Consider the following 17,161-nt stretch of genomic DNA (forward strand, 5'->3'; position numbering starts at 1 on the left):
CTAAATTGCTAAGCTCCCGCTTCTAAAAAAGCAACAGTACTTGCAAAAAAATTCAGACGATTTTAATTTTGGACGTGTGTGTGCGAAAATAAGACTATCCGACTTTGAGCGTCCGAAATGTTTAGCGTCCAAAATATTTACAGTACAGTCAGTATTTAATTTTTAAACAGCTCCAAAGGTCTCAGTTACCCTTATGCCGAGCTTTAAGGAGCGAACTCTAATCGAGACATTGAATGAGATACTTAACGGCTTGAGAGAATTTTTGCCATTTACTCGTCGGTGTATCTTCATAAACCTGAGGGAGAAGTTAACTATCGTTTTCACAGTTGTTGTTCCAGTCTAGTGCGTATTTTTACGTGTAAATTTACTTTAGCAATGTTTCAGCAAGGTGTCCGAATTTTTTACGATCCGAAATTTGTCCGAATTGAGAAAAAAAGTGTCCGAAAATTAAACTGGCGTCCAAACTAAAATTGTCCGAAATTTTTTGCAAGTAGTGTATACATAATATTCAGTCGCACTTTACAAACGGAAGAATATTAGTTCTATTTCAGTTCATTTATAAAATGATTGCTTTCTTCTCTATCGGTTTTGCTCTGGACGACATGCCCATTCCATCGGCCACGCTTCTGGCTTTTCTTTTTCTGGGCCCTTCCGGTTGCATCACACTGTACGCGATGGTACACGCCATGCTAATCTCAACCAGACGAAAACTTGACTGGAAAGCCAACCACGGCCAAGGGGAAGGATGGACTACTGTGCTGTACATACCATATACTCCTAACATGGAGTAAAACTGCAACCCGCAAACGGCGATGCCCAAGAAGCTGGTTCCAAGCGTGATCTTGGCCACTTTAGTCGTGCTGTGTCTTTGCTGTTTGTTCCGCAGGTGCGCCCTTCTCTCGATAGCACTGAGTTGCTCCTGGACGTTTTCCACGTGGTTTATCAGTTTACATCCGCTGTAGATGAAGCTGCCAGAGAGCAGCAGGCCCCAGAGAATGAAGAACGACTGGCACACGATCAAAAGCGCGTCCAATTCTGGTTTGATGGACGATGATGTCTCCGCGGTGAAGACGATGATGAAATGAATTATTATGACGCCAGATAAGAATTTCAGACTTTGCAGCTTGCTCGAGGCTATTCTCATCTTTGTGACCTCAAGAAAAGCCAGGTGAATCAAACAAAACGCGGATGTTAAACACGGGTAGGCGATTCCAAAGAGAAGTAACGTCAGCCATTTTGGATCTTCCACGTCATTTTCTCTGGACTCGTACGGATCCAACAAGAGATACACAGCTCTGGTGGCACCAAGGGTAAACAACAGCGAGTTGATAGCAATAAACAAAGGTTTACGACCAAAACCTTTTCTTTTCGTCACTAGCGCTACAGCAATTAAGGAGTGAATCGCTAGCAAGCCAAATAGAGCACCGAAGCCAATCCAATGCAGCTCCCATGCCAATCCCCAGATTGTCTTCGCAACTGGCCAATCCGGGCCGGGCTCGGCTAAAGCTTCCGAGTACGTGGGTTGTTCAACAGGTTTAATTGTTGAGGTCGACATATTCATCTGCGTGAATTAAAAATTGAGATATTAATATAATTCCTTGACTATTATATATTGCAGTCTGAATTGAGACCTTTCTTCTTAAAAATATTATTTCAGTCATTAACCGTGCATTTACAAGAATAACAAGGCTCTAAAAAATAGGAATTGAAAATCAAGAAAAATTAGATTTAGGAACTTGATCTTATCGAAATATTAGCTGCGCACTCACAAATAAAGAATTGGGAGTAGGCAAATAAAAATAGTGAATAATTTTAATCTTGTGATGTACAACTCGATAGGCACGTTCAATGTTATTATTTTCAGCAGTTGACAGGGATCCGAATGTACATATGTTTACTATTTAGACTAAACTCAAGTTCATCACAGCGAGGACATATCAAGACATTCATTAGAAATGATTGAATTACTGTAACGAAAAACTTGTAAATATTATGTTTTGAAAATTGAATTGCTCTCTAAAAGCAAAAATGAATTCTAGGAAGGAGATTTAGAGATTAGTTTGCAAGTCTCTGTAAGATTTACTTACCCCTTAAGACGCTAGTTCACGATGTCATGTGAGAAAGCCACTCGAAAGAACTGTGTATTTCTAATGTATTCATAAGTTCAGTTCATTTTTCTGTTCACATCATGATCATTGGATGTTTATGACATGAAGAATGGTCGGATGTAACTAAAAAAGCTTGAAAAATCCAATTACAGTTTTGCATAAATATTTCATGGCATATCATATAACGCGAAAAAATGACTCAGCGAGCATCTTCCCCCGTTAAATAAATCTTTGATGACTCATTTACTTTTTAAAACTTCAGGAGGCGTATCTGTTACAATAGCTGGGCCAACAAGGTTTTTGAAAATACGAACCTGACGTTTGGTGATACAGGAAGTCACTACCAATGTTTTGTGCCACTGACCCACTAATATCACCTCAGTGATTAACTTTGCACCTTCATGAACTTATCACCTGAAGCGATTTATAAATGCCAATATCATGACCTTTGAAGAGGTCGCTACGCAACAAACACAGTTGCAGGAGTGAAGTTGAAGTCAATAAAAGCAAGGTTCCCTCTTTTTCTATTGAATTTGCCTGTTCTTTTCATTTATAATTAGATATATGCGAGAGCAACTAAAGGAAAGCTTTGCGCCTAAACCATCTCGAATTTTTCGAAGTAATCCTACCGAAATACGTGTGAATGAACCAAAAAAGCAATAGATCAATATGTGTGTTTCCAGTCAAAACATTACCCAAGCTGAAAATAATACGAAGATCCAAGAAAACTGACACATGTCTTAGAATAGTAAAACATTCAATTCGCGTTGTACTTAGTAATTTCCTTATTTCCTCTGATCGATACAAGTTTTACGACAAAGAAACAAAGAAGTCACCAAACTCAGTTCTAAATTTAGACTTGACGATTACGTTTGAATACATTCAAATAGAAGCAGGTGCGATGGTCTTTTAAAAGTGTGAATAAGAGTTGCTAAAAGTCTTAAGTAGTCACTCTCGATATATATTAAGAGGAAAAGATGAAACTTTTCTCGGTCTTAAGACCTCAAAGTGGTTCTTACAAAAAAATATTCCGCACTCGATACGTTCTTGTTTAATTTGAGTTGGCACAAAAACTATGATTTTAGGGGTTAGTGTGTGCATCTTACGTCTAACTAAAATTTTCATTATCAAAATTATATAAGAGTTTCTAAGTTATTGAAACCAGACATAATATTGGCTGTAAATTTAAGATGTGTTGCACCCAAATAGCTTCTGTCGATCAGAAGCAGACGAGCGAGGAAGGAGAGCAACATCTGTTCTCCGCGAAGAACCAAGCACTCAGGAAAAATTCAGTTGCTGCGCTCGCTCAAAAAGCAAAGATTTTACTCACCATTACGGTTCAAGATAGAGAAATTTTAAGTCCAACTTATCTCCTTTTTGTAACAAAGGTTGCCGATTGGCGATCTCAGCTAGCTAAGACGTATAGTGTATTTCATACAATAACAATAACGTGTCAGTTTTCTAATAGCAATATTGGACAATTATTGACATGTAAACATCTCCATCATGCACGGAGAAAAAGGAGATACAACCGGAATATGCGCTGCTTAACACACGATATTAGGTAAAACAAGCTAAAACACGTACAGATACAGATATTAAGTTTGGCCGTTTCCAAAAGCCTCCGCTTTTTCCACTAAAAGTAAGCATTCATTTTTTGTAAGTCAACTGATATTGTAATACTTTTGTCTATTTAAAACTTTACCTGGCCTTTCTCCCAGGGTCAGCTGCGTTAGGTCATCGAACAGGAAGAGTGGGCAATTTTTCATCTGCTGAGGGCGATTGTCACGACGGCACTAAAGCCTATGACACTGCAATTTCACCTACACGGAAACCTCTGATGACACCTGCACTGATGAATTGGAAAGGAAGACGGAGAGTTGTATATTGGTCTCAGTAACGTTCCAAGAGTTCTTTGGTAAGTTGGGCAATTTTGGTAGAATTCAACAGAATTCTAGGCCATATAGAAACAACCCACTATATAGATTTTAAAAGGTTGCTTAACCGAAAATACTTTGTAGAAATATCTCGACGGTGAAAGTTCTCCAAATGAAGAAGCACAAAATTGTACTTTTTCAAACCCAACAGGATTCTAACCATTATTACTAAAAAATGTTCCGTTTTAACCGTCATTAAATATTCATTTTTCCTTGTTTACCTCATATCCACCTATCCTCTCCTTTCTACTCTTTCGTGCCACACTTACAAATCAACCCGCAAAGAATCTGAAAACCTAACTTGGGACGTTTCACTCTGCACCTAAGATGCTATTTTAAAAACTTATGAAAAAGGTAGCATTCAACTGTATTCCGCCCCAGCCTCCCTCCAACTAATGCAATTGTCCCACCCTCAACCTCAACTGAACAGGTTAGCCGGTAAGTGTCATTACCTGTCCGAGGCGGGAAGGTGTTTTAAAATGTAAAAATTAAAACATCATACCCTTAAAATGGGATTGCATACTTTTTATTAATATCCTGTGTAAGTGAACCTTACAAAGTGAACTCCACCATGTAGCCAGTAAAGAAACATCTCAAAACACCAAGTTATATAGGTTACAACTGCTATGGACTGAGTCTCAATCAAGAGACACTAATAAGACTACTATAAATAGCTTAAGGGCACTAACAGGTTTAAATCTGAAGAGAACATTGCTCGGATCTTCTCGCAAGCGTACGAGAGTATTAGACAGTCTTCAATTTTTGTAAACTTAAAATTTGTAGTGCATGTCCATCTTAGTAAGTTTTTAGCCAACCGCGGAATACTCCCCAATGCAATAGAGGAAAGTTGAACTATTCATCGAAGTAATCCAATGGCCTACGGAGGAGTGGGGTACTCCCAGAAAAATTGGGCAGGGGTGTGCGGCCCACTTCACAAAACCCTTACAATATTTATGACTAAAATCTGCGATTTTCCCTACCCTATTTATGACCAGACCAAAAATTCGATACCCTCGGCTTATGACCGTTGCATCTGACACAGTTGCCCTAAACATAATTTTTGGTCGGCTTTTGTTTATGGTCTTGTCGATAATGATGAAAAAGTAGCTACTTCTAAAAAAATACCCAGTTCAAGACTATAGTGCAAAACCCATACCCCATTTAAGACCAAAATGGCCAAAATCGATACCCTATTTCTGACCAAAACGGCTGAAAAACCCTACCCTTTGGGGCCGCACATACCTATATAGCCCATATAAGGGAGTACCCACGGGTCCAATGGAAACCTCGCAGATTAAGCATAAGAGTGTCCTATTATGTACAGGCCCATTTGTGTCTTATTTACAAATTTACAGCCTCTAAAGTTTTTAACCAAATGCCCGGCTAATTAGACAGAAGTTTGCTACCCGCAGGTAACAAACTCTAAACTTTACACCATTATTTTTCTTTGCCAGTCTAGTCTGAGAAGGGTTAGTTAAATTTCTTTTTTTCTTTCTTCCTGGCACGTTCTTATCTGCTAGTTAACTTGTTGTGTTCCCTATGGGAGTTGTCAATACTTGAAAACTCTGCACGTCGTTATCGCCAACTACATTGCAGCGGGGTATGGAAAATTTTGGATTGATGAGTTTTAAATGCAAAGTAACTTAAATGTGAAATACACTTCAAAGGCATTGTCTCTAAAACTGAACATCTTTTATCTGCCTTCTACTAAGAGATCCAGAGTCGTGCACTTTAACGGTCAGTGCATCAGTTAAATTGTTATGAAAAATTATCCTCCATGTCGGGTTTAATGAGCAGTTGCAAGTATCTAACGTCAATCCTTCGTTTATCTCACGTGCCCAATGTTCGTTTTAAGGTTACCGTATACCTTCAGGGGTGTCTCGCGTCCAAGCGATGTAGCGCGTCCGGTTTAAGCTGTAGATACCTAAGCCCCTATATCAAATTAAAGCTTATAGAGCTGGCTATCAAACCATACCAAAAATTTTGAAATAAAATGAATTGCCAATTTTTTCACGGTCACTAAATGCAAGCGTCCTAATCACCTCTTGGAAGCTACAAGTCAAAGCGAATTTTGTTTTTCGCCAATTTATTTTTTTCCTCGGTTTTAGGACAAAAAGCGCTAAAGAAGCGTGTCTGCGTTTTTCCATATTCAATTGTAGTAAAAAGTTACAGAACATTTTCGAAATAGGATTAAAAAAATGTGAAGTGATCATAAAAAAATCGCTCTAGGAGAAAAAATATTTCGAAATAAGCAATTCGCAGAGACCTTTTTGTTTTTTATATGTTAATCTAGCTACTGTCCAAATTTAAGGGCAAACAAACAAATTCCGTTTGAGTTGTAACTCTTTAAAGTGTCTGCTTCAAGCGAAAAAACTTATCCGAGAAAACAGCGCTAAGAAAAATATCTTGCTTCGCAAACAAACTCCGCCCACAAACTCTCAGATCACTGAGCCAATCAGCGCTTGAAAAATTTACTACCATTAACTCGCGGTGAAATTTACGCGTGAATCTGCAAAAAAACCTTGCGTTTCGCAATGCGCTCAAGGCGGAGAAATAATTGTTCTGCAGTTGGGTTTTTCTTGAAGCTGGTTTGGCAAAATGGGAAAGACGAAAAAGGATACGAACGCTAGAGTAGCTGGGCGACGAGAACAAACAAAAGAAAGCGCGGCAGACCAAATGTGCATGGATAATGTTACAATGGATCTCAATGAGTTGGACGATTCATCGGTATCGAACTCAACAAAAGAGTCACTGTAAGCATCGCTGTTATCTCTGTTGAGTTCCCAAATTTTACACAACCTTTCTCTTCTCTTGACACGATCTTTTTGCCCGCTTGATACGTCCGTAGCTTCATCCGCGAGGCCAACTTTCGCTTCTTCACTCATTGATGTACATGTATTTTTATTCATTCTTCGCTCTTTCGAACCGGTAAACGGAGTTTTCCGTGGTCCATGTTTACTTATAACTTAATAGAATTACATCTAATACCGAAAATGCTTGGATTAACAATGCTGATTAACTGAGTAGCCAGCCAATTCGTGGTATCCATATCGGTAATATTCCCGCGAAAATAGTCTCGGTTGATTGCATACACGTTATAGCGCTGTCAATCAAGAGGGAACTTCTACTTCCGGCCATAACGTAAAACATCCATTTCTCCGCCAATATTAGGTTTTTTTCAATTTTGTTTTCAGAAATTAGAGATTACTCTTCGACCATTAGTTTGAACCAAAAATCCAAATTTGAAGAAAATTGCCGATCTGAAGGTATACTGTAACCTTAAGCAGATGAATGTCATGTCACCTTAATAAGCCATGTCATATCATGTCGTGTCATCTCACGCCACGTCATGTCGTGTCACGTCACGTCACGTCATGTCACGTCATGCCATGTCATGTCATGTCATTTCATGTCGTGTCATGTCACGTCACGACACGTCACGTCACTTAATCTGATGTTATGTCATGTTAAGTTGTGTTATGTTCAAAGGGGTTTTCCCGCCATGTCACGTTATGCTCTGTTCCCCCGAAGTTTTCCCTGCTTCACTGACTGGTATCACTCTCGAAGACATGTTCATTCTGGACACATCTGCAGCGTTTCTTTTCTTCTTACCTCCTTCCGGTTGCATCACACTGTAAGCGATAGTGCAGGCCATGGCAAGCTCAACCAGACGGAAACTCGACTGAAAAGCCAGCCACGGCCAAGGAGAAGGATGGACAACATTGCTATACATACCATACACGCCTACCATGGAATACAAATGCAAGCCACACACTGCAAAGCCCAAGAAACTTGTTCCGAGGGTGATCTTCGCCACTTTGGTAGTGCGGGATTTTGATTTCTTCCTTTTAAGGTGCTCGTTTTTCTCAATGGCATTGAGCTGCTCCTGGACATTTTCCACGCGGTTTATCACCTTCCATCCGCTGTAGATGAAGCTGCCAGAGAGCAGCAGGCCCCAGAGAATGAAGAACGACTGGCAAACGATCAAAAGCGCGTCCAATTCTGGCTTGATGGACGATGATGTCTCCGCGGTGAAGACGATAATAAAGTGGAGTATAATGACGCCTGATAAAAACCGTACATCTTGCAGCTTGTTCGGTCCAAGTTTAAGCTTTGTGACCTCAAGAAAAGCCAGGTGAATCAAACAAAACGCTGACGTTAAACAGGGGTAGGCGATTCCGAAGAGAAGTAGTGTCAGCCATTTTGGATCTTCCACGCCATTTTCTCTGGACTCGTACGGATCCAACAAGAGATACACAGCTCTGGTGGCACCAAGGGTAAACAACAGCGAGTTGATAGCAATAAACAAAGGCTTACGACCAAAACCTTTTCTTTGCTTCGCCAACACCAGAGCGAGTAGAGAATGGATTGCCAGCAAGCCAAACAGAGCACCGAAGCCAATCCAGTGCAACTCCCATGCTAATCCCCAGAGTTTCTTCGCAACTGGCCAATCCGGGCCGGGCTCGGCTAAAGCCTCCGTGGGTTGCTCGGCTGGTTTACTTGTGGAGTCCGACATTGATGAAAGTTAATTAAGCGTCTGCAGATTTAAACATTAGGATATTAATTCGTTTGATGTCTGTTGCAGTTATATGGCTTAGTATTTCTTACAAATACAAGGCTTCAAAGAACACCGTACAGGCCCGCGAAAATAATTAAAACAAGCAAATTTGATCCTCTATTAGCTTATATGAAAATATATTAGACGCATGTTAGTCTTACAAAAATAGGCGTCACCTGAAGGAATACTGTTTTGAGTTGTTGTCCACTAAAAGATGAAAAGTGAAACAACATTTAGCAGAACTAGGCACAGTTCTGAGGAAGAAAGCACTGAACTGGAAAAAAAGTGCCAGTTATATCATTGTTTTTAGGCCGCAGAAGGGAACGTAAGGAAAACCTTAGCAGAACTTTGGCAAAGATTTGAGTGTTTACCGTTAGCCTTTCCTTGAAACAAAGGACGTAAACACTTATACATGTAAGTGGAAATCTGAACGTGCCAATTGTATCATTTTGTTTTTAGGCCACTAAGGTAAAGAGTGAAAACCTTAGTGGAAATTATTTAGTTCAGTTTGAGTGTTTACTGATAACCTTTTCTTAAAAAGAATGACGAAAACACTAAAATTGTTTTTAGGTCACTAAAAGGAAGGAGAAAGCAAATCTTAACTGAACTAAAGCGCAGCTTTAGCCTCTCCTTAAAACGAAGGACGAAAACACTAAGTTGGAAAAACGTGCAATACATCATTGCTTTTCGGCCGCTAGGTTTAAATCGTTCTGAAAGCAAATAGCAGAACTATATTTTAGGATAAAGAGTCGATTTGCCATTGACTTTCTTCTGGACTTACCTTCCTATCTATCACGCACACAAGGCCGACCGAAAAATGGGCATAGATGATTCAAAGAAAACAACTCATCATGGTTTATGACTGAAGAATTTCCTTTACGCCTATAGAGCTGATATTTATTTTTCAGTAGCGTCAATGCAATATGCATGTCTTAAGCGGAAATAGCTAACAAAGCGCAGAAACCGCAATTAAGAGTTTTGATAAACAAGTTATGTTACATTAAAAGCGAAAACAATGGCATCAGCGAAGAACATCCTACGTTAAATAAAATCATTCATGGTACTTTAATTTTCCAACCTACAGGCGGTAGAGACAACAAATTGGTTCGTTAGTTGAACTCATAAAGTTTGTCAAAACTTGTGGGTGACATTTTGAAATTGTGGGTTGTATTTTGTGAGCTAGAGAAAATTAATTTGACCAACCTGACGTTATGTCACCACGCATATGTAACTTTGCATCTTAATTGCGGCCCGCCTCCTAAAGCTATTCACAAAGGCCGATATTAATTAAAACTTTTAAAAGAATTTGCTTTTTAGCAAAACAGTCATATAGTTAAGTTAAATTATTTAAAATGCCATTTTTTGTTAATAACATTTGCTCATGAAATTAAGTTTTGGAGCACTAATGTGCGAATTCTAGAAACAACATTTTACAAAGATGACTCCCAAGAATATTTTGCGATGCAATAACGTCTATCTCTCTACGATGTCCAGATTTGCTCGCCCCAATATAACTACTTGCTGACAGAGTAGAATTGCTGTCAACCCTCTTTTTACTTGACTCTGGCTAGCTAACGCCCATCTCTTTCAAGAACGGCATTCTCCATGTTTACGTATTATTTAATTTCTGAACTACCCTCGCCCTTTTTCGACACACGTCGAGGAGACATCACTAATCAACGGGTGGCAAATAATTAAGTTAACCAAACCTATAATTAAGATTTAGGGACAAATAGAGAGACAGGTGTGGTAAACTTTCCTGTAAATAAATAGTTTGCAGAACAGCCCTAACCCGGGGCTAGGTCACGTACGTTATTTTGAAGTTGTTATTGACCAAGTATGAGTTTAATATAAGGAATATTGCCCAACTAATTTTGTGGACCGAGGCTTCGTCTCGAGCAAAAAAAAAGAACTAGGCTATGTACATCGAGAGGTCAATGAGAGTTTTTGTTATATTTCTTACTACTTGAAAAGGTTATCTACGTCGAGCGTTTCGGGCAAAAAAAAAAGCAAGCGCTCTACACAAAAAATAGAAAAAAGTCAAACTGCACGGTTCAATTACTGGTATTTATATGCATGGACCATGCGCGGATAAGGGAATTAAAAACGGTAATTATGTTACATATAGGTTGGTCTTTTATGAGACGTCTAAACACCTATGGCTTGAAACTTGAGAAATACACAAAGAAAATAGCACAAATAGTCTGGAAGAGTGGTTCGTCTTCCATATCTCTCTTCAGAAATGAGTTAGAATGAGAGGATGACGGGAAGGAGCGAAACTGAGGAGGACTATATTCCCTTCTTCCCACCATCCTACGAGTCTCGCAAGCGATGTCTTGAGAACGAGTGACGTCGTGTTTACAATGGGCTAGCTTGAAAAGGATCGGGAAAGGTCGATACTGACAATACTCAATAACCCATAGCCAATAGAAATTAATAAGCTCGGTAAGAACTGCAATTCTTTGCTCGAATTAGTTGCGTACGAACGAGGGAAATTGAGGCTTGTCAAAACGGAGATCAAAATAGACGCGCTCCGACAAATTCGGCAATCATTGAGATGCTATAGTCCAAAGGAATTGAAGCAAATTCCATGAAGAAAAAGAAAGAAGTGGAGATTAAGCCAACCAAACAGCTGCCCGAAAATATAAACACTATATTTTTGAAACAGTTTAAAAACAACAGCATGTACAGAACTAAAATTCGCCTAAAATTGTGAGGAACTTGAATTGAGCCATTTTAAGTCTTTTCTGGCCTCTCAATACAAAAAAGAGGCCCTATGATATATATCATTGCGTATTCAGTTATTATTATATTTTCGTTATGCCTGCTGACATCAAGAGCTCTGCGAATTTGTAGTAGCTGCATGGAGTGCTTGCGAACCTTTGTGAATCACCACGATGCAGGTAATAATTGCATGCAATGTAATCAGTTATGCCTGAACGAAACAGGATGTCGGCACTTTGTTTCAATGTACTGTAATCGGCTCAAATTGAAACAGAACGCCTGCTCTACCAGGAAGCGACTCCTGCTCGATCGAACTGGTGTCATCACGATGATAATATCTTATCAAGTTGAAAACTGATCAGGCAATTTCTTAATTACTCGCGAGTTCGTAATTAAAGAAGTGTTTCCTTCGTTCAGTACTGAGTCACATCCTATCTCTCCATTCTTCCTCTTGCTTGTGTGAGTTCTTAAATTGGTAACACTTCGATCGCCACTTTTAAAGATTCATTGTTAACTGTGTATCTAATATTTTTGGGAATATTATGAACGTGCGCTGCAATAACTAAGAAAGGAAATATCAATGTAAGCACAATCACATCGGTGTAATATCTAATTGAGGTGAAGAACTGACTACAAGATTACTTATTTCAGAATTATTATCACCGATCGTTGGAATTGGTGTTTACACGATTAAAACCAGTGTGATGATTTTTAAAATGTTTCTTGCAATTTAACTTACCAGTAAATGCGAACAGTTGTTGATAGATTCCGTCTTCCTCAAAGCCTTGTTACAATATAGTGTATACCATTTTGCCGGCTTGCCGCAAAAAAATATAAATAATTATGTGTGAAACCATTGTTGTTTATATTATGCTGATCCAATGAGCTGATCAGATCTGTGCAATTGAAAGTTATTTTTTATCATGTTTAATAATATCTAAATCGTAATTAAAAAAAGAAAAACTGCTAGTTAGAGTAGGTTTTGCAAACTAAGCCATTAAGAAACAAATAAAGGGAGAAAAAAAGGCGCACGTTTCTTATTGTTTAATGATCTGGAGAAATTTAGTTTCAAAAGAAGAGTTCAAATAAAACGAGAGAATTTTCAATTAAACATCACTTGTCAAAACATTTTAGTATGGGCAAGGAAGTAAGATTCCCTGGGTATTGAGTCTGAATATCCTGCGGTGAGAAATCAAACCATTTGCTGACGCTAACATTACAAAAACGAAACGCTATGTACAAAATTGTAAGATTAAAGTTTATCAGTAGATGCCACTAACCATTGCGGAGGACTTGATCCCTTTAGATTTAATTGCGTGCAGATGCTTAATTCGCATGGATCTGGCATTGAAAGACATACTATCTCAGATTAGATTGTAATTTACCTGCAATTTCGTTAATCTGTCAGATGTGTTGTATATTTCGCTAAAGGCGAAAATGAAACCCACTGAAAGCTTGCATGCTATTAAAGGAGATTGCCGAATGCAAATTTAACGTAATTTTGTAATGTCGACACCTCCCACAAAAGGTGCACTTGCTACACTGAAAAACACAAACACACAAAGAAGATTTCCGACTTTGATGATGTTGTTTCTTCAAAACGTATTGACGATAAAAAGGTAAGTTATTATGACTTAGCCACGCGCTATTTAATTAATGATGCACTTTGAAGCTTTTCATAGATCCAGTTTGAATCTTTTTTTTTAAAAAAAATGCTTAATGGCTTAAAGTAAAGAGAGAACTTTCTAACATTGACACCGGGGGATATCAGGACCTATCTAAATAGAGCAGCGTTGATCAAATACCCCTACAGCTATTTGTCATGATACATGGCAACTAATGCAAGAACGAACGATTTTCCTAGTCTTGCTAGAATAGTCATACCAATTAGTTGTTTCCCGTCACACAAATTTTAAAACAAAAAATTGTTTAGGATGGTGCATAAACTGTGTTTGTAAGAGCTTGGGTAACTCACTACACCTTTTGCTGTTCATTTACAGAAAATAAACATTCATTTGTGTCCAAATTTCTTTCATTATGTTCAATAGACTCTCACTAATACCACTATGACCTTCATTTGCGCGTAAGGAACGTTCAAGAATAACATTTACATATGTATTAACATTCAAAATCATCAAAAGATAAACAATACCTTCATTTGACATTCATTGACTGTAAATGTATTTTCATTTTGGTCGAAATAAAATTCATTGTCACGAAACGACAATCATTTACACTTAAGGACAATCAGTTTTCAACAAGACTTTCGATGACACAATTTGCATGAGAACTCACAATCAATTGCATTATTATGCAACCATATCCATGAAGGTAAAAATCTTTAGTGCGGTGAGACAAACACTACTGTGTTTTCCCGTAACGTGAAGAGAAAACAATCGCTCTTAGCGTAATTCCTTTGAACAGAGATATCTCGCCCAAATTTCCCTCGAAAATTTGATTATAGAACAAGGGACCATATGTCCTTTTTTAAATCATATTTTCACAATCCTCCCCTTGCAGATATAAATTCGGCCACTTACGAAACTCTTTGCGTACAACTCAGAGGGCGGGCTGCACCTTTTGTTGTTCATCTACAGAAAATATCCATTCATTTGTGTTCAAATTTGGTTCATTGTGGTTAATGTACTCTCATTAACACCAATATGACATTCATTTGCGCGTAAGGAACGTTCAAGAATAACATTTGCATATGTATTAACATTCAAAATCATCAAAAAATAAACAGTATCTTCCCTTGACATTCATTGGCTGTAAATGTATTTTCATTTTTGTCGAAATAAAATTCGTTGTCACGAAACTACAATTCTTTACACTTTTGGACAATCCTTTTTCAACAAAAGACTTTCAATAACAAAATTTGCATGAGCACTCACAATCAACTGCATTGTTGTACAACCATGTCCGTGAAGGTGACAATCTTTAGTACTATACGTTGAGACAGACATTACCGTGTTTTCGCCCAACATTAAGAGAAAACAATAGCCATTAGCGTAATTCTTTTGAACAGAGATATCGCGCCCAATTTTCCTCGAAAATTTGATTATAGAACTAGGGACCGTATGTACCTTTTTTTAATCGTATTTTCACAATCCTCCCCTTGCAGATATAAATTCAGCCTCTTACGAACCTTTTACGTACAACTGGATATTTTCTGTAAATGAACAGCAAAAGGTGTACAGTATACGTGTGACATAGTGACAGTTAGATTTCTCCAGAAATTCCACGAAGAAATAGAATCCCATTTGAACATCGCGAAAGGATAGTCAAGGCTTTTGAAGGTGTCAACGAAGACTACATGTAAAACTGACCAAAATTCAAAGATTTCTGCAAATGATAGCGTAGCTATAAAAGTCTACCATCTTATCAAAAAAAGGGTATCCATTTGTAATTTTTTTTAGCCTTTCAGCCGCATATTTTTGAAAATAAAAAATTAAAAACCCTTTGTTTTCTGAAAGTGAGTGAATCGTATGTGACAGTTTAAGTAATATAGTTGTGCTTTTTCGAGACACACTTTCAGGTTAATTTCTAAAATGAGAAAAAAGATAACGTTAAGTTAACAAAACACAGCTTTCCGCTACAAATTAATTTCCAGTAGAAAATAGTACTGTAGACTGTTTGTCGACGAACAATTGTTACCGCCAGAATTGTCAATGAGGTTCCATAGCATTAATTTTTAAAAACAAAAACTGAGCAGAAGTTATGTGTTAATGGAACTTTCTAGCCTGAGATCAGGCAAACACGGAGTGGCCGGGGCAGACAGAAGCAAGCTCTCGAGCGAACTGGAAATGAATGCCGGTAAACATTTGTGGTAATGTTTATTTTTTCGAAATGTTGGTTTGTCAGATCAGTTTAGTAAAAGGACCTGGGACCAAATCATGTACCCAGGCCTCGTATACGTATTAAAATGGGCGTAAGGCCTGGTACTTGTGGTAAGGTGTGCAAATGAAGCAGTACGTGTTCCATTTATTTTGAAAGTTTTTCGCGCTGGGAAACAAAAATAGTCTTTTTTTTTCCACTACAACCGAACGTCCTTAAATAATCAAATGATTTTTCTCGAGATTTTCGTTTGTTGCCCCAACAGAAATGTTTCGATTATTATATGTAACAAACAACTCTTTGGAAAAAAATAGCACAATAGTACAGTATTTGTTAATTTTATTCAGCAGTCAATGTTGTCATCAAGGAATGGTCTGAAAATGTCAATTTGAGAGCAAAACTAATAAAATAACTGACAACGCCGCCTAACTTAAATTAATTTCTCACAGTCACTTCCTATTTACACGGATTTCAATCAGCAAAAGACAAATTAAACTTTCTTCTTTTTATTACGATGGTCGTCTCTCAATGCATCAAACTTGTATCGCATCTGAAGCTTTAATCACAGACATCACAGTATTTAGCCGGTGAACCGCCTTCATCTTACGATCGACTAGATGACATAGAAGCAGCAACATATCGGTTTCAATATGCACTTATTTAAATAACATGTAGTTTTGAGTCTTTTGCATTAGCTCCTTTTTAACTAGAAATGCAACATATATATTCACTTGGACTAATAAGATGTAATTTTAATTTGGAGCTTGCGTACCTCACGTTATAAAACTGAAAATCAGGGATGCAGTAAGTAAACACGCTGCTTGGCAATGTAGTTTGGATGCCAACAGCACTGAAGTATTTACATTAATGATTCTGCATCTTCAACCTACACAAAGTTACAATCTTGGACAATTTAAATGAAAAATTATGACCACCCCTTCCCCCATTTCAGTGACGGAAAAAATGGCTCGTTTTGGGTTTTGCTTTAGTTCGTTATTGATTCAGGCGGGGGCGGGGGGGTGGTGGTGGTTTTATTTAGTTTATTCTGTTCAATATTGCAGTCCTCTTGTAACACCTGCTATCATGCAAATTGATAGTGATATGAAAGCAAAACTCTGCGAAATTCGACCGTTGAATTGAATATTAAACTGGCATCTCTTAGTGACTTTCTAAGTTCTGCAAGCTAGTTACTATTTTTAGGAGCTTAAACCTTCCATGCGAGTGTGAAATTAGGACTATTTTAGTCATTACCTCAATCTTTGGAACTGAATATCGCCTCAAATGAAAAACATAACTATCTCATCGTAACAAGCTCCGCCTTTATTATAAAATATTGGAACTAACAGGACATTTCAAACGTTTCTTTTCACTTTTCTAGGTTCAGTAACATTTTATGTTCTCACCGGTCAAACGTCACACCCTAATTTCTTTTCCTTAGTCTAAGAATTATTGCGGGGACGATAATGAACTTTAAACGGAGAGGGGTCAACTTTTATCCCTGATTATTGTTCCCGCATCCCAGCGGACAAAAACTCAATACAGTATCTCACTTCCATTAAGTCTTGCCCAGACGAAGAAGTTAACCGTAACAAAAACCATAGCGAGATTGAAGTGTTGAAATATTAATTAAAATTAGCACTGGCAAGAGTTTTAAAATCTCTTTCATAGTTCATTTTAGGCAAATTGCACTTACCAGTGAATCCGAAGTTGTTGTTGAATATAACTGTTCCACCTCGCTCAAAGTGGAAGTTTGGTCATATTGTTTAGCTTACTGTCTCATCACGAAAACGTTTCACTGCAATACCGTGAGGGGAATCTGTAATATTGAAAGCGATCAGATTGGTTCCGACTATACGCCTCCAATCAATTTGAAAACAAGTGGTTTAGCTGTATAATTCCAGCTGCCCATTAATATCTTTTTGTAAACAGATAGAACAATTGCTCTGTTCGAATCTCCTCTTCGTAACGTACGTGACAAAACATAGGGTACTGCTCTC

At 38.0% G+C, this 17,161-nt stretch overlaps 2 protein-coding genes across 4 annotated transcripts; both read right to left on the bottom strand.

The window, feature by feature from the left end:
- Positions 1-151: 151 nt before the first annotated feature.
- Positions 152-1,773, bottom strand: LOC110051677 (proline-rich transmembrane protein 4-like). Its single transcript, XM_020757734.2, has one exon. It carries the CDS (start codon positions 1,559-1,561, stop codon positions 557-559), a length of 1,005 nt encoding a protein of 334 aa, XP_020613393.2. The 5' UTR covers positions 1,562-1,773; the 3' UTR covers positions 152-556.
- Positions 1,774-4,555: 2,782 nt separating this feature from the next.
- On the bottom strand, positions 4,556-17,036 carry LOC149106107 (proline-rich transmembrane protein 4-like). 3 transcript variants are annotated; one of them, XM_089298707.1, is made up of 2 exons: positions 16,858-17,036; positions 4,556-8,582 (listed from the first exon to the last, which is right to left on the bottom strand). In XM_089298707.1, exon 2 carries the CDS (start codon positions 8,559-8,561, stop codon positions 7,551-7,553), a length of 1,011 nt encoding a protein of 336 aa, XP_089154833.1. In that variant the 5' UTR covers positions 8,562-8,582; positions 16,858-17,036; the 3' UTR covers positions 4,556-7,550. The 3 variants fall into 3 exon arrangements, with proteins under 3 accessions (XP_089154833.1, XP_089154835.1, XP_089154834.1); XM_089298709.1 differs by lacking the exon at positions 16,858-17,036 and adding an exon at positions 12,067-12,391; XM_089298708.1 differs by lacking the exon at positions 16,858-17,036 and adding an exon at positions 9,385-9,537.
- Between the last annotated feature and the right edge of the window lie 125 nt (positions 17,037-17,161).

Source organism: Orbicella faveolata, unplaced genomic scaffold (genome assembly GCF_042242905.1).
Source record: "Orbicella faveolata isolate gen_17 unplaced genomic scaffold, um_ofav_v1 contig_3, whole genome shotgun sequence".
Classification (NCBI taxonomy): domain Eukaryota; kingdom Metazoa; phylum Cnidaria; class Anthozoa; order Scleractinia; family Merulinidae; genus Orbicella; species Orbicella faveolata.

Bases quoted from the DNA above. Each gene is read 5' to 3' on its own strand.
- LOC110051677 (XM_020757734.2), bottom strand. From the start codon at position 1,561: ATGAATATGTCGACCTCAACAATTAAACCTGTTGAACAACCCACGTAC.
- LOC149106107 (XM_089298707.1), bottom strand. From the start codon at position 8,561: ATGTCGGACTCCACAAGTAAACCAGCCGAGCAACCCACGGAGGCTTTA.